Source organism: Megascapheus bottae, chromosome 14, assembly GCF_031878675.1.
Source record: "Megascapheus bottae isolate mThoBot1 chromosome 14, mThoBot2.hap1, whole genome shotgun sequence".
Taxonomy (NCBI): Eukaryota; Metazoa; Chordata; class Mammalia; order Rodentia; family Geomyidae; genus Megascapheus; species Megascapheus bottae.
Genome location: NC_143522.1, coordinates 59,207,143 through 59,234,238, shown reverse-complemented (window position 1 = coordinate 59,234,238; position 27,096 = coordinate 59,207,143). Strand labels below are relative to the sequence as shown.

At 36.0% G+C, this 27,096-nt stretch overlaps 2 protein-coding genes across 5 annotated transcripts in view; both read right to left on the bottom strand.

The window, feature by feature from the left end:
* The window catches only part of Scfd1 (sec1 family domain containing 1), a 72,598-nt gene extending 51,803 nt beyond the window's left edge, over positions 1-20,795 (bottom strand). The window contains exons 1-9 of one of the 2 annotated variants that reach the window (XM_090345338.1): positions 20,707-20,794; positions 18,530-18,600; positions 14,499-14,587; positions 11,781-11,871; positions 10,644-10,766; positions 8,974-9,061; positions 5,888-5,977; positions 2,837-2,892; positions 1,673-1,758 (exon numbers count right to left, since the gene is read on the bottom strand). In XM_090345338.1, coding sequence (XP_090201464.1) covers positions 1,673-1,758; positions 2,837-2,892; positions 5,888-5,977; positions 8,974-9,061; positions 10,644-10,766; positions 11,781-11,871; positions 14,499-14,587; positions 18,530-18,600; positions 20,707-20,758 — 746 coding nt within the window. In that variant the 5' untranslated portion in view covers positions 20,759-20,794. Of the gene's footprint in view, positions 1-1,672; positions 1,759-2,836; positions 2,893-5,887; positions 5,978-8,973; positions 9,062-10,643; positions 10,767-11,780; positions 11,872-14,498; positions 14,588-18,529; positions 18,601-20,706 lie in introns of both variants that reach the window. The other variant, XM_090345339.1, reaches the window with a different exon arrangement.
* Positions 20,796-26,364: 5,569 nt separating this feature from the next.
* Positions 26,365-27,096, bottom strand: part of G2e3 (G2/M-phase specific E3 ubiquitin protein ligase) — a 33,319-nt gene continuing 32,587 nt past the window's right edge. For all 3 annotated transcript variants that reach the window (XM_090345336.1, XM_090345334.1, XM_090345335.1), the window contains exon 16: positions 26,365-26,748. In XM_090345336.1, the coding sequence (XP_090201462.1) occupies positions 26,492-26,748 (257 nt within the window). In that variant the 3' untranslated portion in view covers positions 26,365-26,491. The remainder of the gene's footprint in view (positions 26,749-27,096) is intronic.

Sequence of the window (27,096 nt, the reverse complement as noted above, 5' to 3'; positions counted from 1 at the left end):
TCATTGCTACTTGGTTATTAGCTATCTATATTCTATTTTGCAGGACACTTCTGACCCTTTAAAATGAATTATATATTAATAGTACAAGGGGGTTTTCATTGTGATAATTCCAAAGACATGGACAGTATACTTTGACCAAGTTCATATCCTCCCTCTGACCCTTGTGGGCATAAGTCTGTGAAGTTTCCTAACTTCGCTGACTCTGGGCTAAGAAGTAGTCACAATAGTATCAACCACCTATCATTGAATACTCCAGAGTAGGAACAAAGTGTATCTCCAGAAAGGTTTCTTAACCTTGGCATGACTAACATTAGAGGCTAGATAAGTCCTTATTAGCAGAGTTCATCTGGTATATTGCAGTAGGTTTAACACTGTAGGATATTCTTAAACAGACTATATAAATACATCATTAGATTCTAGTAGCATCTACTGATCTTTGACAGTCAAAAATGTCTTTAGACATTACTAAATGTCTGTGAACAAAAATTATCACAATAGCATATGGCTAAGAATAAGTAGCCTATGGCTGAAGTAAATTTAACAATAGTCCAATAAGTTGATTAAAGTTATTTAAAAATACATCCAAGAAATTAATAATATTGTGAAATTATCCAAATAAAACAATGCTTTTAATTTCTAAAGCTCATGTCAACATTCTAAATAGAAAGTTCACATTAATTTTTAAAAAGGTGAGAAATTTAATGTGTCTGCTCTGCTTAGTGAGAAACATTTTGAAGAACACTTAAGACCGATAAAGAAATCAGAACAGCTTAAATTAATGTGGGAATTAAGGTGGACAACAATGTTAATGTGAATTACAAATTTAGGATTAATATGTAAGTATGTAATCCATCAAAACTGACTTAAAATAAAGTATATGGACTGCTACAGGAAATTTTTATTGATGGAGAAAAGCTATTTTACTATTATTTTCCCTCCCACAGCTTGATTCAACTAAGAAATTTCCAAAATTTTCTCTCTTCTTTAAATAGTTGCTAGACTTTATTTAGTTTTGTCGGTCATGGGGCTTGAACTCTGGGCGTGGGTGCTGTCCCTGAGCTCTTCAGCTCAAGGCTACCACCCTACCCTTGAGCCACAGTACCACTTCCCATTTACCAGTGGTTATTTGGAGATCAGAGTGTCTCAATCTTTAGTGCCCAGGTAAGCTTTGAACCTCGATCCTCAGATCTCAGCCTCCTGAGTAGCTAGAATTATAGATGTGAGCCACTGCGCCCTGGCTGACAGACATTTTGAGCTGGTTTTTAATTTACTCCTTGTCAACATTCTCTATTACTATTAATTATAAAAATGTAACATAAAGTGGAGCTTTCAGTACTTTGATTTAATAAAAATTGAAATAAAAATAAAGTCAGAAGTATAATTTTCCCTTTTTCTGTGTTATGAAAAGGTTTAATGGTAAGTGAAATGGCTTCTTTCAAAGCTATATAAATAGAAAAATGTATGCCAAGATATTAAACAAATTTTTACCAAGAAAAGATAAACTGAGTAATCTTCCATTTGTATTTTAGGGACAATTTGCATCAAAACTCTGATTCTTATGTTATAAAAAATTCTCTTAGAAGAATAAGGATAATTTAGCACACAAGAAAAACAACAATGAAAATTCTACATTTTCACTTTCAAATGCTATTTAAGTATATTAACAAAATACCTGAATTGGCCTGCTCCAAGTGTGTCTCCTGTAAAAAGACTGTTTCTTGCATCTCTTAGGTTTTCACGAAGTTTCTTATCCAGTTTCTGAAAAAATCAAATTTTACACAAACTCTTAACACTTTCTTAGGTCACATACTTAAATGCATTGTGTTCTTAGTTTCATAACCCAGGGACTTAAAATTTCTTAAGACACTGATTCTAAAGATGAAATATTTTAATTTTTTCACTATGTGAGTACCATGATAACTTGCACTTGCAAGAGACCATTGACTTCTGTGCTTCAGGCCTGATTTCACTAATAAGGACTTTCTAGCTAAGCACTGAGTTTCAAGTACAGAACATTCTGAACTGTACAAACGAACCCATCTTCTCTACTTAAGCATTATTCCACTAAACCAAGATTGACCACACAGAAAAAATGCTGAATTGCTGAACTGCATGTGAGAAAGTAGAGACTAGTGCAGGGTGCAAAAAGTCCCTAGCAAGAATTGAAATACTTGAAAGAAAATGAGCCTTCCACCAGTAAGAGATTTACTGAGGCTATCAAACCTAAACATGTCCATGAATTGGCTGGCTCTCTATACTACTTACCTTCTTTCATTTTCTGTTAATTCTCATGCTTTTTGTTTTCTTTTAGATATTTAAAAGAAATTTAATCTCACCAACAAATTTAACAAATTTCTTCCAGAATATTTACTGAGTATTTTACTCCAACATATTGGGATATCCAATGCAGTTATTTTAAAATTAATTATGTGCCTGATAAAAACAAATGCTCACTAAATTAGGTTGTTATTAAACATAAATGTGTAATACTATTTAAGAGACAAGGAATAAATATTTCACAAAAAAAACCACTAAGGGTGAATTAGTAAACTAGACTCACTAATTTTACTCCAACTAACAGTGACTACCATCTCTTGTGTTTTCAGTACCAGGACATGAATTCAGGGCCTTGGGCCCTGCTTGGTTTCCTTATGGATTTGCATTCTACCACTTGAGCCTTTATTTTTTCCCCCTGGTTAATTAGGGAGGGAGTCTCTTAAAATTTCTATCCATACTAAAATATAACTCAAAGCAATTACATAATGTTATACTGAGGTACATATGAGAAAACAGCTCACACATTTCTTATACTCAAGTGATATTTGCATAAACTCACCACTGCCACCATTTCTGCAGCTGTTCCCCTTGAACATCGAATGATAGGAACAGCACCTGTTTTAACAAGAAATATTAGCAACCATTTTAGCTGTTAATTTTGACTACATCACAGAAGTGTTTAAAAGCTGGAGTAAAAATGATTTCAGAATGACCCTTCTATTTAATAAAGAAAGTAGAAATCAGAAGAGTTTTTTTTTATTTCATTTTTTTTGGTGGCATTTAGGACTTCTAATACAAAGAAAAACATCATTAAATATATATATATATGTATAAATATATTAAACTCTTTTTTTATAGCCTCTAATACACAAAAAAACTATGTAAGAAAAAATATGGTTTTATATGTAGAAGGTAACAATATAAATTCAAAACTTACAAATAAGGGTTAGAACTATCTCTTTAAAAAATTTACATGATGATGGCTGGGAGTCTGGCCTAGTGGTAGAGTGCTTGTCTAGCATGCACGAAGACCCGGGTTCGATTCCTTGGTACCACATACATAGCAAAAAGCCGGAAGTGGTGCTGAGGCTCAAGTGGTAGAGTGCTAGCCTTGAGAAAGTCCAAGGACAGTGCTCAAGCCTTGAGCCCAAGCCCAGGACTGGCAAAAAAAAAAAAAAAAAAAAAAAAAAAAGTTTACATGATGGGCCAGGAGTTTGGCCTACTGGTAGAGTGCTTGCCTAGCATGCATGAAGACCAGGGTTTGATTCTTCGGTACCACATACATAGAAAAAAGGCAGAAGTGGTGCTAAGGCTTACATAGTAGAGCTCTAGACTTGAGAAAGTCTAAGGACAGTGTATCAATGTTTGTGAAATAATGTACCTTCTATCTGGTGTATATAATGTAACCCTTCTATTAATTACAATAAAAAATATACAAAAAAACTTTACATGAATATCCAGTAAAAACCAACAAGATAATACACTATTTTACAGTGCACATCTATCATTAAACAGGTAAAAGAGTGAAACACAAACCCAGAGTCCTTCAAATTGGATTGTGTGTGTGTGTTTTGTGTGCAATAGTCCTAGGGTGTCTAAGACGCAGGGCCTGGGCTCTGTTTTAGCTTTTGCACTCAATACTATTGCTCTACCATTTGAACCACATATCTATTTCTGGGTTTTTTGGTGGTTAACGGAAGATTAAATGTCTCATGGATTTTCCTGCCCAGGCTAGCTTCAAGCCAAGATACTCCATTCTTAGCTTCTTGAGTAGCTAGGGTTATAGGCATGAGCCACTAATGCCTCACAAGAACTATTTTTATATGAAACTGATTAATCAATCTGTCCAAATTTTACATACTTCATAAGTTGGCATTTTGACTTTTTGTAGGTAGTTTCAAAGAATAAGTTTATTATCTACCCAAAGAATTCACTTTAATTTACCTTAAAATAAAAGAAAAAGAGCATTAGCAAATTTAGCAGTAGCGGACTGGCATTTCTTATTTTACAAACTAGCAATAAGGTGTGTAATCTTAAAAAAATCAATTTAGACAATAATAGAAAGCATTCTTCTTGTAATGTGGGCTGTTCCAATTTACTATCAAATCAACTCACTGGACATTTTGACTTCCTTCCTTTTATCACTGGAATGTGACCAAAGGCTAAAATTCTAAAGTAATAGAACCTAATTGCACTGAACCCACCCTGCAACCTGAGAACATTGTTATATTCAACTGCTGAAACTGTTACACTTCCATTCTACAGGAAAGCTTACTTTGGTAAATAAAAAAGTGAAAATGTGAAATGCTAGCAATTTTTTAAAACTACACTTTCTTACAAAGTTAGAAGTGTAAAAAAAAATTTTTTTTTCAATTCCAACCCCTGCCCCCCCATAAAGTCTTATGATATTAAATGCAATTTTGGTAAATTTAGATGATCTGAGAGAATATTTATATTTTTAGAGTAGTTTAATATTATATGTAAGATTAATTTTAAGGCTTTTCCTGCTTGTGCTGGCTACAAACAATAATATTCAGATGAGCTACTCACGAGTAGCTCTGAGTATAGGCATGAGCCACTGGTACCTGGCTGTTGGAGAAGTTTCTACCCCCCACCTCCTCCCTCAGTTCTGGTGCTTGAACTCAGGGCTTGAGTGCTGTCCTTGGACTTTCTCAAGGCTAGAGTTCTACCATTTGGGCCACAGCATCATTTCCAGCTTTTTCTATGTATGTAGTACCAAGAAATCAAACCTGGCTCTTTATGCATGCTAGGCAAGCACTCTAACACTAGGCCAAACTCCTGGCTCCAAGAAGTTTTATGATAAAATATTTAAAGAAAATTAGGGCTCACATAGATTGAAGTTGTCATAAAATCATCGGAGCATTATATTAGAAGGTTATAACTAGCCAGGACATCTAGTACTCAACAAAACCTTAACTCAAAAAACCCAATACTGGGGCATTTGTGGCTAACACCTGTAATTCTAGCTACTCAGGAGGCTGAGGATCACAGTTCAAAGCCTGCCTAGAGGCAGGAAAGTTCATCTCCAATTGACAACTAGAAAACCAGAAGTGGAGCTGTGGTTCAAAAGGTAATGCTGGCTTTGAGCATAAAAGCTCAGGGACAGTCCTCAGAACCTGAGTTCAGCCCCACAATTAAAAACAAGAACAAAAACAACAAAAAAGAATAAGGAAAGGCCTGGGAGTTTGGCCTAGTGGTTAAAGTGCTTGCCTAGCATGCATGAAGACCCGGGTTCGATTCCTCGGTACCACATACATAGAAAAAAGCTGGAAGTGGTGCTGAGGCTCAAGTGGTAGAGCTCTAGCCTTGAAAAAGTCCAAGGACAGTGCTCAGGCCCTGAGCTCAAGCCCAAGACTGGCAAAAAAAAGAATAAGGAAAAAAAAACCAACCTGATTGCTTATTCAGGAGGGATAACCCATTAAGGTATTTTAACAATTACATTTTTATATAATTTAGAATAATTTATTCCAACTTGGGAGAGCTTATACAGAGTCCAAAACATTAAAAGGATCACATTAAAATCTGGTAGGTTAAAATGATGCTAAGTAGCTGATTTAGTGTGAAGAAATACAGAAATTTCAAAACTTACCCAACGTAACAAAAAAGCAGAAGAGGCTGTCAACAATAGTGTCCATAACTGTTTCCATTTCTGTGTCTGTGATATCTGGCCTATTTATGGCTAAAGTAACATAAGAAAAACAGTGACTAAAATTTATGCCATATCTTCAAATTTATAAACTGTTAAGCTAGCTTGTAACATTAATTTGGTAACAGTGAACATTTCTGCTATAAATATTTTTTGGGAGACTTGAACTCAGACCCTGGGTAGTGACCCTGAGCTTTTGTATTCAAGGATAGTGCCTTACCACTAGTAGAACCACCGTTTCACTTGTGGCTTTTTGGGTGCTTAACTTGCTTAATTTGATGCTCACAGGCTTTCCTGCCTGGGCTGGCTTTGAACCATGATTCTTTGATCTCAGCCTGCTAAGCATCTAAGGCTCACTGGTATGAGCCTTAGACCAATCTACCTAATTCATATCAAACAAGTGGCACCAGGGTAAGATTTCAGCGAATCCAAATTCTACTTTATTCTGCCAATCACTTGGCACAGGGAAAGCAGATATAGAAGTACATTGCCCTTCAGTCCTCCAGCCCAGCCCTTTGCCTATGACGACAGTGTCAAACTGTCCATAAATAATGCCAATCAAACTTGGGGGAAAAACATGGTTCTGTCTGAGATAATAGCCTCAGTTTGACTAGGTATTTACTTACCAATCCATACAAAAGTTTAGAGAAAGATGGAAACAAACAAATCAAGTCTATGTTTAGAAATATCTACTGAAGGTTAAGCACTTATATTCTTGTGGAGAATTAGCCATATCCTTACATAATGGAAAAGGGCACTGCCTTCAGATAGTACAGGCCTTCAGCAAACCTAAAGTGGTCCTGTCATTTCCTGATAGTAAAGGCACTTGTCTAACAGCTATTGCTTTTCTTTGGAAAATGGAAATTATATAATAATAGTAGCTATTTCATGAGGTTAGTTATTCTGAGGAGTAAAAATTGTGTAATGTATTTAAAACACTGAATGCAGAATCTTCTTAGTGTATCAATAAGACCTGGGCAATTAGTCCTTTGATTATACTTTAAAATTAGAAATGATCACATCTGAAATTTTTAAAGTTGATAGATATATAAAATATAAAGTTTCAGTATTTGAATGCTTAATTAGAAGTCATTTTTTTTTAAATCATTAAAATATTTGGGCAAGTTTTTTTGTTTTTTGGTGTTTTTGCTTGAATTCAGGGCCTGGGCACTTTTTTTGCTTTAGGCTAGCATTCGCCACATGAGTACCACTTCTGTTTTTTTCAGTGTATGTAGTACGGAGGAATTGAACACAGGGCCTTCATGCATGTTAGGCGAGCACTCTACCATTAGGCTATGCTTCTGGCCCCTGGGCAAGTTTTTAATAGGTTTCTAAGTTTATCTATTTTATGAAGTATTAAAAAACTCATATGTTCTTGTTTGTTAAACATGTCATTTGAAATATGATATAAAAATCAATGTTAATAAATTCTTAAAAAAAAGAGGCCGGGAGTTTGGCTTAGTGGTAGAGTGCTTGCCTAGCATGCATGAAGACCCGGGTTTGATTCCTCGGTACCCCACATACATAGCAAAAAGCCGGAAGTGGTGCTGAGGCTCAAGTGGTAGAGTGCTAGCATTGAGAAAGTCCAAGGACAGTGCTCAAGCCCTGAGCTCAAGCCCAGGACTGGCAAAAAAAAAAAAAAAAAGAAAAAAAATATATTATCTCAAAAAAAACTAATATGGTAAATTTATAAATGTGATATAAAATGTTTAAGGGAATTTTAACCAAGTAAGTTTTCTGATTAGGTTTGTTAACTGGTATTAACAAAAAGACTAGTTCATATAATTTCAATTAATTGGTTAAAGAAAAATTGCTGTGCCTTTTTTAAAAGCAGGCTTATAAATAATATAGCACTTCTAAATTTACCTTAATGGCTCAAGGTAAGCTAGGGTTTATACATGTAACTTTAAGCTGCTAATTTAAAACTTAATAAATTATAAACCACCCAAAATCCCTTTCACAACAATTTAGCAATTTAGGGATTTTCTTCAATTTCAACAACAAAATATGCTATAGACCTCAATGAAACTCAAGGTTTATATTGTCTTTTCTCTTACTCTTTGGGCTAGTGTTTCATAAGTATGGTGGAGTATGTTATTTTTGTCTTAGGTCAAAGTACTACACAATTAACTTAACCTGCATTGAAACACAATAAACCTCTGGAAGTGTGGATATATGGTTCCAAGGGGATCAAAACAGAGGAAGAACTATGTAAATATTACAAATGCTCAGGACATGGACAGTATTCTAAAATTACTCATTTATCTAGATCATGTTTAGTAGGTCAGAGCAGTAACTTGAAACTGCATGGAGGAAACTACATTACTTTCATAAAAATTACTATTATATTGTTCAAATGAAAACTAGATCTTATTTCATACTCTTTTATCTCAGATGCTGTGAATGTTTAATTTTTCACCAAACACTACCCAACATCTGCTGAAGGTATGTCACCTTTCAACAAATATAAAGTTTTCACTTTATTAGGCAAAGTAAGTATATTATATGCACACTTTGGCTTTGAAGAATATGTTTACACTTACCTTGCTTTGTAGAAGGCAGATTTGTACAAAAGAGTAGAGAACACTCAGTATATCATAATGATTTCAACAAAACATCTATATTAAACAAAACATCTACAGTAATTATTAGAAAAAGCCAGAAGTGGTACTGTAGTTCCAAGAGTAGAGTTCTAGTCTTGAGCAAAAGAAGCTCAGGGATAGCACCCAGGCCTTGAGTTCAAGCCCCAGGACTGGCACAAAAAAAACCCAAACAAAAACAAAAACAAAAAATATCTATGAATATTGCTCTGTGGCCACATAAGAGATCAGACAACTGACACAAAGTTAACAAGACAGGTTTATGTACGACAGAATTTAGTGTGGAAACTATTTCCCTACATGTTGTAGAAATCTGAACTCTACTCTTTTTTTCCAAACAAACCTGAGTTTAAGTATATTAAACATACTCATTACTTTTTACTTCTAGAATACATTTTTAACAATAACAAAATTTGTATTTTTACATACCACGATATGAAACAAGCTCCTTATTTTGATTACATAGTACAAACATGTCATCTTCCAAAGTAATAAAATTGAGATACTGATCAAAAACCTAGAAAGAAAAGGAAGACACATTTTTATAATAAAAATTAAAGCTTAACAAAAATTTTAGTTTGATATAATCTACTAATGGCAAAAATTGGAAAAATTATAATTAAGATACAATATCTAAAAACTATTAAGTAGTAACTAAGAAGTATGAACTATGAAGTGTGAACTATGAAGTAACTATGGGTAACTATGAAGAATTAAGAATATTAGAAAACAAAACTAAAATACAAAAAATAAGCTTTTAGGCAGTTACTACCAAATAGAATAACATTTTCATAAAACAAAATTCAAGTAAGCATATTTTATATTCTCTGTAATGTTACACTTTAAGTCATGATATCGTTTTTCACATGACAATTTTTTTCTTTTAACAAACAGTGGGAGAACATTGTATCAATTCTTTGGAAGTGTAAACAAAGAGGAAAAATTCTAATCTACCTGAAATATAGTTAAATAAGTGGCAAATTATTTTTATTTTATATAAAATAAATGTAAAGTTAATAAAAACATTATGGAAGAAATTTCAAAAAGTAGCAGCAGACTATAAGAATAAAAACAATCTAGCCAGGCACTGGTGGTTCACGCCTATAGTTCTAGCTACTCAGGAGGTTGAGATCTGAGGTTCAAGGTTCAAAACCAGCACAGGCACAAAGTCTGTGAGACTCATCTCCAACTACCCACCAGAAAACTGGAAGTGGTGCTGTTGCTAAACATGATAAGCACTAGTCTTGAGCTGAAGTGCTCAGGGACAGAGACCATTCCAAGAGTCAAGCCCCATGTCCCACCAAAAAAAAAAGAAAAAAAAGAATAACAATATAAAAAGATTCAGTCTTTTTTATTTTTGCCAGTCGTGCGGCTTGGACTCAGGGCCCGAGCACTGTCCTTGGGCTTTTCTCAAGGCTAGAGCTCTACCAGTTGAACCACAGCACCACTTCCAGCTTTTCTCTATGTATTGGTACCAAGGAATAGAACCTGGGTCTTCATGTATACTAGGTAAGCACTCTACCACTAGGCCAAGCTCCTGGCCCAAATTCAGTCTTTTATGTCTTCTATAGTCCTCTAGAATTTTCATTTATGTCTTCTCATAATTCAAGAAGCACAGAAAACTACAGGCTATTAGGAATATGTTTTATAAACTTACAAGTTCAAACTGATTAAAATGCTACTATAAGATTGCTAGTCTGATGCATGGTACACAGTGAAGCCTCTTTGTACTCTCTAAGGAAGACACTCGAGTTGGAAATGATATGTAGCTTCTAGTCATTACAGATAAACTATGCAATACTTTCAGTACAATTTATAAGAATAAAACTGTCAAAGTATTTCAAATTTGAGCTAAAAAGATTATAAACTGACTTTAAAAGTTTCTTGTTTTTCAAATTCTTCAAATAGTTAATCCTTTTAGTTTGATTTCCCCCCCCTAGGTTAGGCTGAAAACAATTTAAATGATCAAAATGGTTTCTGTAAGTATTGAGTCTGAACAATACTTAGGCTGTTTTAACTATTTGTTAATAAGATACTTACACTAATTATTGTAAGTTTTACATTAACAAAATATCTTACACATCATCTAAATGTCTTACCTTAGCTACTTGTGTTACTGCACTAGCTGCTAAAGCTGCATTTGCAATATCTTCTAGTTTACTTCTTGAGATAGCCGAAATAAAATTTAGATAATATGATTCATAGAGCTGATTTCGAAGGTCCTAAAAACACAATGAATACTTCATTGTTGTAGAATAGTATAAAAGATGACTGTAAATAAAAATCTTTTGTTATCAACAGTAAGATTTTATATATACATATATAAACATGTATATATATATATATAATACAAATTCAAAAGGCAGGTTATATAAATGACCATTTAAAAAATATTTCAAGTCAATTACTTATTACGAAGTACTAGCATTCTGGTTACTAAAATGTTTCTAATCATGAACTTACATATTTAACGAAATGTTACTTCTAGTTAGAAGCACAAAACTGCTTTGACATAGCCTATCTGTGGTAGTACATGCCTAGTGTGCCAGGACTCAGAAGGCTGAGGGAGGACGAGGACTGTGAGATTTGTGGTATCCTAGGTTAATATTGGACCCTATCCCAATGGAAAGTGGGGAAAAAGAACCAGAAGAATAACTATGTAATCTAACATAATTAAGTGCTTGTCAATATAGGCAGACACTACTTCCACTGCTCTGGTAATATGATATAATACAACAAATACCTCCTTCACTGCACACAGATGTGTTATAATTAGTTACTAATTCTCAAAGCATTTCTTTTCAATTATTCAAAAGTAGTGAAATTTAAATCCATAAGTTTTTAAATAAAATTTTGTCATTTTCTTAAATCACAGGCCTAGATATCTAGAAAACTATGTCCTCACATCTGTCATCAACTACAACAGGCACTGCCATGTATATGTGGTCATATATACTCCTGCATGAGGAAGACAACTGAGCAGGGCTGACTCGACAAAGATAGGGAGACTGGTTATGTCTAGGGACTAGAAAACCAAAAAGGGCTGGGAATACATGCTTCTCTAGCAAAAACAAAACCTTAAAACTTTTAATGTATTTAAAAATCAAAAATAGTATGAAAAAGAAGCTGTGTAAAGAAATTTCAGATTCTCTACACAGGTCATTTTTTGAAGTTTGTCTCAACATGCAAATGGTCAGATACTTCCAAGTGTCAGGTGAAGTAAGAATCTGTATTACCTGACACATTCTATCAATATTTTCTTCAGTTGGCATCACAAAGTACACTGCAGGAACATCTGGAATAGGATCTCGATCAGAGTGCAAAAGCCTAGGAGACAGAGAGAACATAAAACTTAATTTTTCCTTATTTAATGATAGTTTAAAAAGTTTCTCACGGGGCTGGGAGCACAGCCTAGTGGTAGAGTGCATGCACAAAGCCCTGGGTTCGATTCCTCAGTACCACATACACAGAAAAAGCTGGAAGTGGCACTGTGGCTCAAGTGGCAGAGTGCTAGCCTTGAGCCAAAAGTATCCAAGGACAGTACCCAGGCCCTGAGTTCAAGCCCCAGGACTGGCAAAAGAAAGTTCCTCTCCAAGTCCTTCATCAGCTCACAGACCTTGACTGGTGCTTTAATACCTCTTGTTACTCTGTTTTGGTGGTACTGGGGATTGAGTTTACTGATCTATACCCTCAAACCCTTTTGCTTTTAGTCTGTTTTCTATACAGGGTCTCCTGCTTGTTGCTTTTAATCCACTACTTAACCTTCCTTTTTCCTTCAAAAATAAAAACAAAGAAACAGAAGCATACCTACAGAATTAATCAGTACTAATAATATCTATTGGTCAGATCCTAATTCCCTTTTAGTTTTCATTTGTGCTGTTTCAGTTACTTTTTTTTACTATAGTACTAATAGCATTTATTACTAATTCCTCTTTACTTTTTCATTTGCTCTGTTTTAGTTATTATTTTGACTAACTCCAAATTTAAGTTTTTAACTTATTTCAAGTAACACTTTAGTTATTACCTATTTTGATTAATATCTCCTATCATTCGAACAATTCTCCTACCATTACTCTCTTCAAATGAAAACTAATGCACATCAAAAATCACCTTACTCACTCTCTGCCCCCCTTTTAACAGTTATGTGGGGTGAAGTAGAAGAATGTGAAGCTTACCCAAAAGGGAAGCAGGAATCTTTAGAAGTAATGAAAATTTTAACCACATATAAAATTAAACATTATTTTCCTTCTTTATTTTTGAGGTGATACTGGGGTCTGAGGCCTGCTTGCTAGGCAGTGACTCTACACTTGAGCCGTGCTCTCAGCCTAAATTATGTTTTTCTTTTTTTTTTTTATTAAGGAATTTATTAACCTTGATTTTTACATCATATTTTAAATGACGTATTTAACAAACAAGTATTCAAGAAGGGAATCTCTACACACAATCACTGGCACTTAGATTTTAGAACACAATTAAAATAAGGCTCAGGGTTTATATGTCATAAATACTATTAATCTATGTAGTAAAACTGAATTATGTTTTTCAAACAAATTTCCTTAGACTTAAAAGACCACTTTTGTTTGATGTTTGTTTTCTATATATAGTGCAGGGCTATATGCATGCTAAGCATATTTTACCACTGAACTTACCAGCCACAATCTAATTCGGTACTTGTTGCTTCTTAAGAGAATAGATCCATCTCTCATATTATATACAATAGTACTAAATCATGGTATCTATTTTTAGAACATTCTCTTTTCTAGTCATCATCTTTTATCAAGAAAAGAAAAAGACACAAACTGCTGCCAGAGCTGTATTTCCTTTGGTCTATCTACTAACAATGAGAAGGATAATGATATGGCTGCTGTATTTGATCTTATTATTTTTTTTTTTTTGTGAGTCATGGGGCTTGAACTTGGCCTGAGGACTGTCCCTGAGCTCCTCAGGTCCAGGCTACCCATTAAGCCTCAGTCCTACTTCCCCTGTTGTCTAGTGATGTTGGAGATAAGAGTTTCATCAACAGGATGTGCTGGCTCAAGCCTATAATCCTAGCTACTCAGGAGGCTAAGATCTGAGGATCAAGAGTCAAAGCCAGCCCGGCACAAAAGGAGCTAAGACTCTTACCTCCAATTAACCTCTAGAAAATACTCTAGAAAACAGGACATGGGGCTTGGTTCAGGGCAGGGCAGTAGCCTGGAGCTGAAGAGCTCAGGGACAGCACCCAGGCCCAGTTAAAGCCCCATGACCCATCAAAAAAAAAAGCTAGAAACAGAGCTGTGGCTCAAGTGGTAGAGCGTGAGCCTTAGCAGAAAAACCTCAGGGACAGTGCCCAGAAATTAAAAAATGAAAGGAAAATCTGCCAAATGGAATATTTCACCAAATCTAGGGTAGTTACCAATTTTAGGGCATATTTTATGTACTATTGAGAAGAATGCTACCCACTAGAAATGCTATCAATTATAGGTCCCAATCACAGAAGCACAAAAAATGGTGAAAAGTACAAAAAAAAAAAAGTGAAAAGTGTATTTGGAATGATGCAGCTGGAGCTCAGGCATAGCTAAGTGTTAGGTGCTTTCCTAGTCAGCGTGAGGCCCTGTGTTCAATCCCAAGCATCACAAAGCAAACAGCATTTATAGAAAGTTGACTCCATCAAAACCCTTTCAGAGAGGGAAGACAGCATAAGAGTATCTGTTCTCTAACCTTACAAGACAGTAAACCAAGTCTTTATGAAAAAATAATTCAAGACAGAGTCTCAGCAAAAGAAATCATCTTTAATCTCAGAAATCAGGACTGAATCAAAGACATAGGGGAAAATTTGTTTACACTATATACTGTAAACTAAGTAGTTTTCCTTTCAAATGTTCCTTAGTAATTGGATTCTGGGTGATCAAAATAATGCTTTCAAAACATTTTTCAAAGTAAATGCTGTTAACAGAAATACTTTATCAACTCACAGATGCAGAGTGATCCCCATGTCTCTCAGTTCTTTCACAGATAGCAGAGGAGAAATTATATCTTGGCCAAATCTGTCATAAATGAGCACCTTAGGGGAAAAATGTTTTTTTTTTAAAAAACATCATTAATGTACAATTATATAATTCATATTAAAAATGTTGAAGTATACTTTGATTCAACATTTTCTATTAGTATTCGCCAAAATATCCATTCATGTAGTAACCTACTTTGTTTTTTGGTAATACTGGGTCTCAAACACAACATTTAGCACTTGCTGGGCTCTCATCTTTTCACTTTACTTTTCAGACTTGGTCTTGAAATTTTATGTGGGAAACCTAGAATTACAGGCATGTATCAACATACCTAATTTCCTTTGTTGAGAAACTTTTTGCTTGGGCTAGCCTTGAACTATGATCTTCCCGATTTCTGCCTTCTAAGTAGTACAGGATATAGAAGTATGTTACTATACCTGGATATTCAGTAATATATTCAGAAAATCATAACTAGATTAAAATAAATCAATAATGACAATTTTTTCTTTTAAATTACTGAGGTTTGAAATTCTCATGTTTAACAGGCAGATGCTCTACCATTTTTTACTTTGGCTATTATTTTTGAGCAACAAGGTGACAGATTTGGCTGGGGAGTGGCCTGGGATTCTCCTATCTATGCTCTCTGAGTTGCTAGGGTAACAGACACATGCTACCATACTCCGTATTTTGGCTGAGATGGGGTTTCATTAACTTTTTTTTGCCCAGGGTAGCTTCAAACTGTGACACTTGCAATCTCTCTACCTTTTGGGTTGCTGGATTATAGGACTTAGCATGGCCATCTATATAGACTTCCTACAAAACCATTTTTCTAAATTAAAAAAGTCAGACTATGAAAGCTTTACATTTTTTTTATTTTTTGTCAGTTCTGGGACTGAACTCAAGGCCTAGAAACTGTCCCTGGGCTTTTGTGCTCAAGGCCAATGTTCTACCACTTTGAACCACATCGCCACTTCCAGTTTGGGGTGTTAATTGGAGATGAAGAGTCTCAGACTTTCCTGCCAGGTGTCTGGCTATCTTAAGTTTTAGTAAATGACTCTGAGCACACTTCCACTGTTGTCCTTTTTCTCCCAGTGCACACACATTCTTTCTAAAAACAAAACCAGTAATATAAAAATTGATAGCCATTCAAGGGCAGGGCAGTAGCCTTGAGCTGAAGAGCTCAGGGACAATGCACAGGCCCAGAGTTCAAGCCCTATGGTTTCCCACCCCCCCCAAAAAAAATTCATAGCCGTATGCTGGGCATATGGTGTGGCTCATACCTTAATCCTAGCTACTCAGGAAGCTGAGATCTGAGAATCTTGGATTGAAGCCCGGCAGGAAAGTCTATGAAAATCTGGAGCTGTGGCTTAAGTGATGGAGTATTAGCCTTGAAATGCAGGATAGCACCTAACCTCTAGATGAAGTCCCAGGACTGCATATACAAACACACAAAAACTGATAGCCTTAAAATATCAAATTCATTTTCTCACATCCTGAAAATATTAACACTGACACTTTGAGGAATGATAAGAAGTACAACTGGGCTTTGAACTCAAAATTAGCTTGAATTAGACAAATAAAAGACCTTCAACTGCTATTTTTACACAACTACTCTAAAAATCCTTTATGGAGAAAGAAATTTCATGAGGATGAAATGTTATGAAAACACATCTTTCTTAAATGTCACAATTTCCTCTAGCGAAGCTTACAGCTTCCTTGTTATAGCTATAAGAAAAGTTGTATCACTCTCAAAAATGGCTCTTTAACTGTGTATATATAGTAGTCCTCACCCTTATGTGCAGGGTTTTTTTTCTTTTTTTTTTTTTTTTTGCCAGTCCTGGGACTTGAAGTCAGGGCCTGGGCACTGTCCTTGAGCATTCTCAAGGCTAGTGATCTATCACTTGAGCCACAGCAACATTTCCTGCTTTTTTTGTGTATATGGTACTGAGGAATAGTACCCAGAACTTCATGAATGCAAGGCACTCTACTAATGGGCCACACTCCTGGCCTCACTTCCTTTAATTTTAATTTTTTACTGTCATTTCTTTTTTTATTGCAAAGGTGATTTATAGAGCGGTTACAGTTATGTAAGTCAGGTAATGAGTATGTTTATTTTTTGGACAATGTTACCTCTCCTCTTGTACTCTCCCAGTTCAGTTTTACTTACCCATGTTTAGAAAATACTAAATGGAAAATCCCAGAGATAAATAATCCTTAAGTTTGATGCTCTGTACTACTCTAAGTAGCATGATGAAATTTCACATACTCAATTTCATCCTGCCAAAAACCCTCTCAGAGTTTTGGCCCATACTAATCAGAACATGAACTGTCTGCCCAGTAAGTATACTCCTTCTGTATATACAACCTGCTCATTGGTCACTGTCTGCCTTGGTTATCAGATCTGCTGTCACAGTGAATGGTTTTGAGGAATCCTAATTTTACTTGATAATGACTCCCATGTGCAAAAATAATGTTGACAATTTATATCATCACTTTGACTTAACTATTCTGTTCATTAGTTATATTCAACTCTATGTCTAATTTACAAATTAAACTATATCTTAGGCAGACATATATGAGAAAAAAAACAGTACACACATTGCTACCAGAGTATCTTTGAGTGACTGGTTCCAGACACTACAGATTTCAAACTCCATGGATATACCAGTTCCTTGTATAAAACAGGATTTCCACATACCCTATACAACCCTTCTATATACTTTAAATGCTATACAACTAATTGTATTGTTTTAAGGAATTTTGAAAACAATGCCTTTGAATGCACTGTACAATTATGGTTGAATCTACACATGGGAATTCACAGACATTGGAGGGCTGATTATACAAGGTTTGGTACTACTTTTACTTTCAGATATTCTCTAGCATGGGGTCTTACAATCCTTTACAGATAACAGCTATGTTCACTGTACCTCTATTGTTCACCTTGTAAAAGTATAATAGTGACAGGTAGGGAAAATAATGGATACAAATGGTTACCCAAGAAATTCTCTTAACTCAATAGCTCACGATAGGCCTTAGAAATACAATGAACACACACACACACAAAGGCAGAAAGACCTAGGGAACACTGTAGCTTGAACTGATATGAATTCAATGAAGATCACAACCACCTTGAGAATTAATCCAAAGTAGTTGCAAGGACTCATAAAAACTTTCAGAACAGACTGAAATCTCACCCAGGTGATCAATCTGATTCTAATTCACAGTATTATTGTCTCTTTGAAGAAAAAAAGATACTATTTCAGCCAGGCTGGTAGCTCATGCCTGTAATCCTAGCTACTCAGGTGGCTGAGATCTGAGGATCTTGGTTTAAAGCTAGCCCAGCAATAGGGCACTGAAGTCCGTGAGACTCTTATTTCCAATTAACCACTAGAAAACTGGAAGTGGTACTGTGGCTCAAGGGGTAGGGTGGTAGCCTTGAGCTGAAGAACTCAGAGATAGCGCCCAGGCCCAGTGTTCAAGTCCCATGACCCACCCTTAAAAAAAATAAGATACTGTTTCAACAAGAATTTTTAAATGAAGAAGCATAAACAACAGGTATTTCAAATGCTATCCATCCTTTCTCCAAGGACAAAGAAAACAATTTCTGGTCCAACAGACAGTTCTGACACTTTACTGTCTCAAAAATTAATTAACAATAAATATAGTTTACAGATCATTCTCCAATGAGTGGGTCAAGATAGGTAAATTCCTCTCAATCTGTGTAACCATGAGAAAACTTGTAAGATCCAAAGTCTGGACTTGTGAAACTATGAAATGAAACATCAAGCTGGATAAAGAACAATTTACAAGACTAGAAAAGACTTTAATAAGAGAGAAGCTGAGGCCTATGCTATTCCAGAAGATGTTTATCAAAAGAATTCAAAATAAGACTATGAATAAATGTTAGTTACATATTTGTTATGTGTTACATAAGGAATTCACTCTACAAAAGCTAGGAAAAAGAAAATCACCTCCCATGAAAATAAAGCTCTCACCTTCCATACTGGTTCTCCTGTGCTGTTCTTAACATGAGGCACGTTAAAATTCAGCATACGCTTCAAAGCGACTGAAAATGAAAAAGTTTTGTAAAACATTACTGCTTCTAAAGATTTCATTTTGCCCTATATTTATTATTGATTGCCTAAAAACAAAATGCATCGATCTAGCAAAACTGACTAATCAAATGTCTGGGTTGTGGGGGTACAAAGAGTAAACAAATACAGCAGCGGTACTCAGACAACTGTGTTGAAAATGAACTATTCAACAGGACAGGAAGGGACAACTGGGACGGGAAAGGAAATGGTGATAGTATCCACAAAGAAATGAATTCATTACCTGATTAAGGAAACTAGCCCCTCTGTACATCATATCATTACAATAAAAATAATAATAAAAATAGAAATAACTGGGTGTATAAAACTATGGAGTAGACCTTGTAAGATCATTTCATCATCAGCTAATCAGTAGCTATTTGGGAGATTTTCAAAAATAGAATTGAAATCTGTCCCCACTGTGAAAAATGTTCAGAAAAATGCTGTTTTTTTCTTTTTTCATTTCCCCCCCTGACAGTCCCATATAATGTTTTGTATACCTAGAAATGAAATTTCTTTTTTCTTTTTTTTTTCTTTTTTTTTTTTTTTTGCCAGTCCTGGGCTTGAGCTTAGGGCCTGAGCACTGTCCTTGGGTTTTCTCAAGTCTAGAGTTCTATCACTTGAGCCATTCCACTTCCAGCTTTTTCTATGTATGTGGTACCAAGGAATCGAACCTGGGTCTTTGTGCATGCTAGGCAAGCTGAAAGAAATGAGTGATGTGAGGGAGTGAGCCTTACAATTAGTTACCTTTGAAAGAGTATTCCAGAAAGAAAGAAAAATAAAGGTTCTGAGTATTCCTGGAATATTCAAATAACAGGGATGCAAAAAAGATAAGGGTAATAGCCCTACCTAGGGCTATTAAGATCAACACCTAGTAACGATGTGAAATCTTGCTATAAGATGTATTTCTATAGGGGAAAAACCTGTAATATTAGGTTTCAATGTTCTACAAAGTTTCTGCATATAGTTTTATCATAATACAAACTTAACTTGTACATTGGTACAGTCTCACCAGCATTTGGGGGGGGAAGATGCCGAGGGAGGAAGGAGAGAGGGATGAGAGGGGACAGGGGGAAAGGGAGGGGGGAGGGAGGGAGAAAACAGAAATATAGAACAATTAGTTGTTTTCCCCAACATATCTTACCATTTTTCCCCTGAAATAAAGGAAGGAATTTGGTACAAGTTCTTTGTTGGTCAAAATAGCAAGCTTTTTTTTTTTTTTAAGCAAAAGGGCGTAATTTCAGGAGACAAACTTTCAACGTATAAACATGTTTTGATGGCTTGTGTGTATTACCTCCTGAGAACAGCCTCAAGACAAGCATAGCTTACCAGGCGTAACTTTTTAGTTTGTAGTTGATATTTATACAACTGTCATCAGTTGTTCACAGGCAAAAAAAAATTAAAAATATGGGGAAAAAAGTACCAAATGTATCTTTTCTAGATTCCTCTCAAAAAATGCAAGGTACACATGTGTGCTCAACCAAAGATAAAACTTGTCACATCACGGTAAAAACAAAGTTGTCACACGAAATGTGTTGTGATTCTCCAATCTCTTCCAGCAGGCTAAAGAATAAAAACATTTTTTTTTTGGCTAGGCATTTTTCTTCAGCTCCCCCAAATAACAGTCCAAGGGACAGGGAGGCAGCAGGCAGGTGCTCTGTGAAAAATGAAGCACGAATCGAACTCGAGAGAGCTAACACATGCGCACATCTGCGACAAACCCAGGGGCGGCCAGCCCAGCGGCCGGCTCTGGTCCCGAAGGCCTCCCGAGGTCGTGCGTGCGGCTCCCGCGCAGGGGCCCAGGAGCCAGCGTGCCAAGGCGGCGGGCGGGGGAGGCGGGAAGCGAGCGGCGCGCCGGGGGCCAGTCGAGACTGCGGGAGGGACAGGTTGACCCTCGACGCTGCTCCTTCCACCACAGGTGAGAGGCCGTGGCCCGAGAGGGGTTCCTGATGGTCTAGGGACCCAGCGTAAACTCCGAGAAGCCAGTCTCTGAGCAGCACAGCACCCCGACAGAAAGCAGCAAGCAGAGGAAAGAGAAGTCGCAGCTAGAGCAATGAACGGCAAAAAAAGATCAACAGTACCTGTCTGCCTCTCTCGAATGCTGGCCGCAGCCGCCATCTTGGCCCCGACCATCCAGCGCCAAGCTGGCGACCGGAGCTTAGAGATGACGTGGCCGTGTCTCCCGCCCCGGAAGCAGAGCCCGAAAGGGCGGGGCTCACACGCAGAGTTGGGCGGTCGGCTACGCCCCCCGGGCCCGGGGACGGCCCCTCGGGGCCCGCCGCGCCTGCGCTCTGCCCCGGGGTCGTCTGGGGTTAGTCTGTGGAGCTTTCTGATTTTCCCACGCTCAGCTGAGGCTGGGCTGAGGCGTGACGTCGCAGTGGGAACCTAGGGCAGACCCGCTCGGTTAGCTAGCTCGGTGATGGCGCTTGTGAGTGGTCCTCAGGATGGCAGGAGCAAAATAACCTCCTTCAGTCATTAGACGGCTTAGGGCCCCGGTGTTTCCTTCCCTTTGTGGAAACCAGGCATTTGCTCTCAACCTGGCTGATTTCCTACACGGTCGTTTAAGCAGAATGGTCCAGCTTAACCTGCTCATGACACAGACGCCAAGAAGGTGCAGAATGGCAAATTGTCTCCCTTTCGGTAATTATCTCAAAAAATATTACTCTGGAGGGAAGTTGAGGAATAGTTTGAGGATACCTAGAATCTAAAGCTGAATAGACTAGGGAAAATGTGTAGTCAGCTTACAGCACGTATACAAGATATTCCTTCATATACTTCCCGTACGATGGAGGGGACGAAGTCATGTTAGGGGAAATGAAGTTGGACAACTTAAGGAAGTTGAGGCCTGGGAAGGTAACTCAGAAATGTGGTATGTGGTAATTAAAAACATAGGAGAGAGGCAACGGAATGCGTTTTTTTCCTGAGGATGCGTTTCTCACCAAACTTAACACTTGATAACAATGCCTTTCTGAGAAAACTTAAGCTACCAGCCTCAAATGCACATAACAGGATGCATTCTTACCAGGGAACTCAGAAAGTAATACCAGGTGTAATTACAGCAGAGACAAAAAGTAACATTACATAAAATCCATGCCAGACCCCCTGCCTCTACTCTAAATACCCCAACAGTCCAAGCAGTGTGCTTCTCTGCCTGTATCTCACTCTTTCCATGTCTGCCTTTCCGCTCCCCCTCCATCTCTCCATTTCTCTCTGCACATTTGTATTGTGCCCCTATGACAGCACCCAGTTAGTGTGCTCCTGCCCTTCTGTTTGTCTGCTTTTTGTCTATTTGTCTGATTGCCTGTTTACCCAATAAAGCTCTGCCAAGTTTTACCATTGTAACTTGTCCGGAAATTCTTATTCTGGGATCTAAGTCAAGAACCCTAAGTGAAGAGTTCCTATATGTAAAGGGAACATTCACAAAATGTGCCATAGTGGTTTTCTTTTTTGTTGTTGAGGGGGGAGTGGAGCTTGAATTCAGGGTAAGGATGCATTTTTGGCTCAGGGTAGTGCTCTAGCATTTGAGCCTCAGCTCCACTTTTCTGGTGGTTAAGAGGCTGTCTTTGAGCCACTACCTTCAGCCTCTTGAGCAGCTAGAATTACAGGCTTGAGCCATCAGTGCCACCAGCTAGAACCCATAAATTTTTATTGGATGATAATAAATACACAGCAACTAATTTCTGTTCAATGAAGTTCACTGATGAATGTATTAGTTGCTGAGTATTCTGAAGCTACATCAAATTCTGAAATCAGTCTCAAAAATTCGATTTTCAAAATAATCTATAAAACTGTTGATATTTAAAAATGGAAACATTTCGGGGCCGGGAATTTGGCCTCGCGGTGCAGTGCTTGTCTTACATGCATGAAGACTAGGGTTCGATTCCTCGGTACCACATACATAGAAAAAAATAGGAAGTAGTGCTGTAGCTCAAGTGGTAGAGTTCTAGCCTTGAGAAAGTCCAAGGACAGTGCTCAGGCCCCCAGCTCAAGCCCAGGACTGGCAAAAAAAAAAAAAAATCACAAATGCTTATTTTTGTTAAAAGGTTATCTTACACCAGTAGGAAATGTAGGAAATGTCCTAGCATAGAAATACCTCATTTTTCTTCTAGCTAAATGACATATTAAGAAACTGGAATTTTTACTTCTGCTCTTCAGTACGACTACCATTACGAAAAACTTTCAAGTTATGCGCACATGTTCTAAACAAAAATGACAGTTTCTGCGTGTAGGGGAAAGTTAAATTGCATTCTATAGCATCTGTAGAATATACAAACATCTAGGTCATTCCTATGTTGTTCACTTTCATCCTTTTCTGCTCTACTTTTTGGCATTCTTGATTAGAGGTGTCTCGTGGACTTTGGGCTGGCTTTGAAGCATTGTCTTCAGATTTTAGCTTCCTGAATAGTGAGCCATCAGAACCTGGTGAGGTTTTAAACAAATCTAAAATCTATCCATTTCAACGCCATCAGACTCCAAGATTATTTCATATTAAGAGGATGGTGTTAACACATATGCACAGTATCTGTATGTCTAAATGAATATACTATCCAGGTCAAGAGTGTACGTAGTATCTGTGTGCATAAATAAACCTAAGTGTCCTGACCAAGTGGGTACACTGAGGAGTGTGGTAAATTTCTAGAAAAATACGCACTCAGAATAGTAGGAGTAAAGTCCTTGGGGAAGGGGCCACACCTGAACAGAATAAAATGTTTTGTATTTGAATCAAATAGAAATTATGGCTCCCATGTTATTGTGGCCACTCTGTTCCTTATTGACTTAAATGATTTTGACAAGCTATTTTACATTTGGGGGTAGTTTAATCATTGCTAAAATACCACAGAATAGCCCCTACCCTCTGCCCTTTTAGACATTCCTGGATATCAGGCAATAATTACTTAGAGGTTATCTGGAATGTGAACAGATTACACGTGTGCCACTAGTGTCCTGAGCCTGGCCAGAATCTTAACCTTTGTAAGATTATGTGGAGTAGGTGAAAGGAATACAAAAGTAAAGGAGAGTGGTGTATATTAATGAAAATGTCATAATGAAACCTTTCACTTTAAATTTATGCAGGTTAATAAAGGGGTAAAACACATACATGTGTGCACACATATATTTTCATTATTTTGCAGTATATTTATTAATTTTCCTTCATGCCTTCCAGAAATATAAGGAGTTGTGCTATTCTTGGAGGGAATGTAAATTAGTGCAGATATGAAAAATACAGACAATTCAAATTTTAAATGGAACTACCAAAAATATTACTCATGGGAAATAATTGCTAGATTATATAATTACTTCACAGTATCACAAACACATTATAAAAAATCATGAAGTTTTTGTTTTTCCTTGCATCTTTTAAAAGGTGAAAAAACTGGCATATAAATTGTCATGCAGTATACCACTTGACATTTGGTATGTACGGGAATATGTTTAAAATGGAGAAAAGGGACTAAGTCAGAATTTCAAAGTTGGGCCTCTCTTTAAGGATTCCAAATTTTCAAACTACAGGTAATATATACTCTAAAGAAGTGTTATTATAGGTATTCTTATGCTTTGTACCAAATTATTTGTAGTATACACACCAAAGGCTTAGAGTGAAAAGTACACAGAGCCACTACATAATCAATAATCATCTTCTGATCGGTTTCTCAGAAGTGAAAACTAAAGGCAACATTACTGAGAAAACGTATCTACTATAGTTCCTTTAGCATTTTAGCATTGTGTGCAAAAGTTCCAATAGCTTCCATGTAATTGGAAGGAAAATTTACAAATACATAAAATAGAAGCCAAAGAATTCTTATAATTTTACTTATCCCAAATTCCCAAAAAAGTGTTCCTTATGGAATATACAAATAAAACTACAAAGTGTAAAATCACAAGCTACATTGTAATAAAAAAATTCTTAGGTTACCCTCCTCTACAACAGTAAACTGATTTGGTACAAGAATAGCTCTCTATAAAAGGTTTTCAGCTTTCATACTGAGAACAATTAAAAACTGAAAACTAAATACATAGATAAAAATCTTAAACAGATGTTTGTTCAATCAGTGGTTTTCTTCAACACCGAGAACAAGAGAATAGAAGTGTAAGATGAACAGCCTTTGGACAACTGAAATCTTAAGAAATACATATAAATTTATTAAAATATATAACATAATTGTTTAAAAAATTTAGTTGTACTATTAAAATGGATAAAGAAAATTTATAATACAAGTAACTTGACACAGTAACACTGCAGAAAATAAGCAATAACTTTCTCCAATATGCCCTAGCAATAAAGATCAAACTAAAGATACTAATAGAACCTTAAACCAGAAAACAGTATTTGATTCACTTTAAGAGCCAGATATTGTAAATGAATGCTTACACTTTCTCACCATTAAGATTGTGTAATGAGGAAAATGTAAGTTTTTAATTGTGGTTAACCCAAGCACACTGTTTCCCATATCTACCGCAAACCCAATACAGTATGCAAATACACTGTATTAACTACTAGTATAGGAAAAATTTAAACTACAAACAAGGAAACAACTTTAATTAGGTTTCTGAGGTTGTACTGATTTAATGTCTTAAAATTTTAGAAAAACTGTTATGAGTCCAAATGCCAAGTTTTCAATATATTTTTAGTATGACTTCTCATTTATATTTGATAACAGGTCAGGAACATTAGATATTCTCAATATTTTCTTCTGTCAAGAGTAGAAATATGGGATTGGTAACTACGGGACTATATACAGGCACAGTATTTTATTACATGATTTCTTGTTACTATCAGTAGCACTGATATACTTAAAAACAAAACATTGCCAGGCAATGGTGGTGTATTCTTGTAATCTTTGTACAAAGGAGGTGGAGACAGGAGGGGTTTGAGTTTGAGGCCATCCTGGGCTACATAGAAACAAACAAGCCAAGCAAAACAAATGCTTTAAAGAAAATTTAAGAGTTTATAGAAAAATACACACTTATCTGTGTGATGAAATTAGAGGGCTTTTCCCATCCTATTAGTATTTTACACATTGTTGAAACAAAAAGAGCTACCTTCCAAGAGCAAAGAAGGTAACTGTATAATGCTATGTTATCAACTATCTGACATACATCTGTCTTGATAATAATAAATATCAGAAAGCCAAGTCCATCACAACAATTCAGAAACATCATTCAGATACTTCAAGTGATCATGGAATAGACATAGTACATAACACATATAAGGTATGGGGAAAAAATCCTGATTAAAACCAAGGCTTTAATGAAAATGCACTTTTTTAAAAAGTATTTTCAATCAATATAACCACTTCAAAAGTTTTCTAGCCTATAGAATTTCCATAGATTCCAGAACTACTTGTGCAATTCTGCGTTTTACATAATACTTTGCAGTAGGTATAGTCTAATTTCACTATCAGTCATTATAAATTAGAATTCTAAAAATATGTTTGCAATTAATCTAATGCATCCTAGAAATGTATACATATACCTTAGAATACATGCCTCTGATCTATATGACAAGATTTCTATTTAATGCTTTAAAATAAGGAATTATGTGAAACCTGCATAAAACAAGAAAGATTGGCATCAATTATGTAATCTGAATTAAAAAAATAGTGAGTATATACCATGCTACAACTTGAATAAAGTCTATACAACCATTTTAACAGTATTTATCTGTGAAGTATGTGGATTAATAGAAAAATACGATTCTGAGAATGACTTAAACTATTAGTTTAAATGGCCAAAAAACGTTTTTAATGTTCATATCATAAATTTTATTGGGCCAGAGGCGTTGATAAACTGTTCAATAGGATGATTAATCGAAACAAAAAATAGCAGCTTTTAAAGAAGCCTCCCCCTTTTGTTCCAAGAAACATTCTAATGTTCAATGTAGTGAGAATATTCTTCCTTTTCTACTTTTATATTGTTTCTTATAGTGAGGTCCATATTTTCTTCAAACTCTTTATATGTTTTGGTGATTGGAAGAACTAAACAGTTATTACACTTGTTTCCAACAGGAAAATCAGTATGTAGATACTCAATTGAAGGAGTAGGGTTGAATCCGGCAGGTGGAATAGAATTGCAACCAGTTGCAAAAATAAGAATGTCTTCCATTGTTGTTGCAGATTTACCTTCTGAAAAGTTTACAAGAGAAAGAAAAAAGAAAAATGCATCTATATTACATATTGCTATTATCATAGACTTCAGCATTCATCTCAGGTAAACTACAAAGTACATGAAGTGACAAAAACAGGCCAACAGTTCATTTAACAAAACAGCTCTGGGGTGGAGTTAGGACTTACAATTTTTAAGTAGAAGGTATCAAAATAATTTTGTCCAAACAATTACCACACATTATTAGGTAACAGTTTAACAAATGGAGAGAAAAATTTAAATAAAACTTCAGCTAAAAGTTAATTTTCTCTAGACTGCAAATGCAATGACTTTTTTTTTTTTTTTTTTTGATGGTTCATGGGGCTTGA